Source organism: Propithecus coquereli, unplaced genomic scaffold, assembly GCF_000956105.1.
Source record: "Propithecus coquereli isolate 6110/MARCELLA unplaced genomic scaffold, Pcoq_1.0 Scaffold50, whole genome shotgun sequence".
NCBI lineage: Eukaryota > Metazoa > Chordata > Mammalia > Primates > Indriidae > Propithecus > Propithecus coquereli.
The window spans coordinates 391843-393203 of record NW_012150841.1 but is presented as its reverse complement, the minus strand read 5'-3'; the positions used below and the strand labels follow the sequence as shown (position 1 = coordinate 393203).

The following is a 1361-nucleotide window of genomic DNA, read 5'->3' as shown; positions in this document are numbered from 1 at the left end:
ACTGTATATACATATACAGTATATATACAATTGGCTTTATTCAGGTAGACTACAGGAGGGTTTTGGGAATTCAAGAGTGAGAGTGAGCTTCAATTAGGGAGCTCCAGAAAGACTCCATAAAAGAAGGAGCATTCACGATAGACCAGAGGAAGGATGGGTGGAGATAGTGTGAGGGCAGCATTTGGGGTGGAGGATACTTTATAAACCCCTGAGGTCGAAAACTGTAAGGTATAACTGGAGAAAAATAATAATTCCAAGTGACAGGAAGGGAGGGTAAATGTAGGTTGAATAGGCAAAGTTAAATTTGCAGAGGTAGATTTTTTTGTGTACATATCTTTGGTAAAGAATTTGTTGTTACTCTAGTCATTGATGAGAAACTCTGGAAGTACTATACTAACACTTTGCCTAAAATTATTTTGGCAATCTGTGTGTTATTATTGATGGAAAAACAGTCAAACAATTATTTTTGTTTTAAATAGTTTAATTTATGGTGGTCTCAAAATATTCTTTTTCAAATTAGGATATATTTCTAACACACACATTCACACACATGTACACATACACTCACACCTAACACGTGTGCTAGTGGCATTATCCTTTGAGTACTGATGAAAAAAAAATGATGGTAATAGGAAGAAAATGAGCTATGCTTGAAATTTCATAAAAGTAAAATTATTTTAGTTCTTTGGCTCTTGAACTATTAATATGAATTTTAAAAATTCTAACTAGTGATTTTTCTATAGTTGTGCCTATATTTTAAGCCTCTTGAAATCCTACTCATAAAGATTAAGATATAAAGAATACAATAAATATATTCTGTTCTAAAACTATATAGCATATATGTGTATAATTAAAATCTAGGAAATTTGTCCATAATTTATTCTGTTATAATATTATAGTACTAACACACACAAGCACATACACAATTGAAGAATAATATTTATAGCATAAAGGAAAAAGAAATGAACCACACTTCTCATGTTCACCAAGACATACATTATTTTTCCATTTATATTTATTTTATTTACTAGGAGAATAATGAATCTTTTTTATGGAGTACAACCAGCCCTTCTCCAACTCTTGGTAGAGTTACACCTCCGTCGCGTACCACATATTCATCCAGCACGTTGGCACGGAGTAAGATCAGCTCTGTGTGGAAAGAGCCTATCAGTTTTGTAGTGACACATTTGAGACCTTATACGACATATCTTTTCGAAGTCTCAGCTGTTACAACTGAAGCAGGTTATATTGATAGTACCATTGTCAGAACACCAGAATCAGGTATGGGTTCATTTTTGGTAGATAAAAAGATTTAAATTATTTATAGAATAATCTTTCATTATATTCATATGCATCTTTTT

At 32.2% G+C, this 1361-nt stretch overlaps 1 protein-coding gene across 1 annotated transcript in view; it reads left to right on the top strand.

Moving 5' to 3' along the window:
• The window catches only part of PTPRQ (protein tyrosine phosphatase, receptor type, Q), a 303100-nt gene that overhangs the window by 9666 nt on the left and 292073 nt on the right, over positions 1 to 1361 (top strand). The window contains exons 6-7 of the mRNA XM_012656309.1: positions 364 to 419; positions 1032 to 1281. Coding sequence (XP_012511763.1) covers positions 364 to 419; positions 1032 to 1281 — 306 coding nt within the window. The remainder of the gene's footprint in view (positions 1 to 363; positions 420 to 1031; positions 1282 to 1361) is intronic.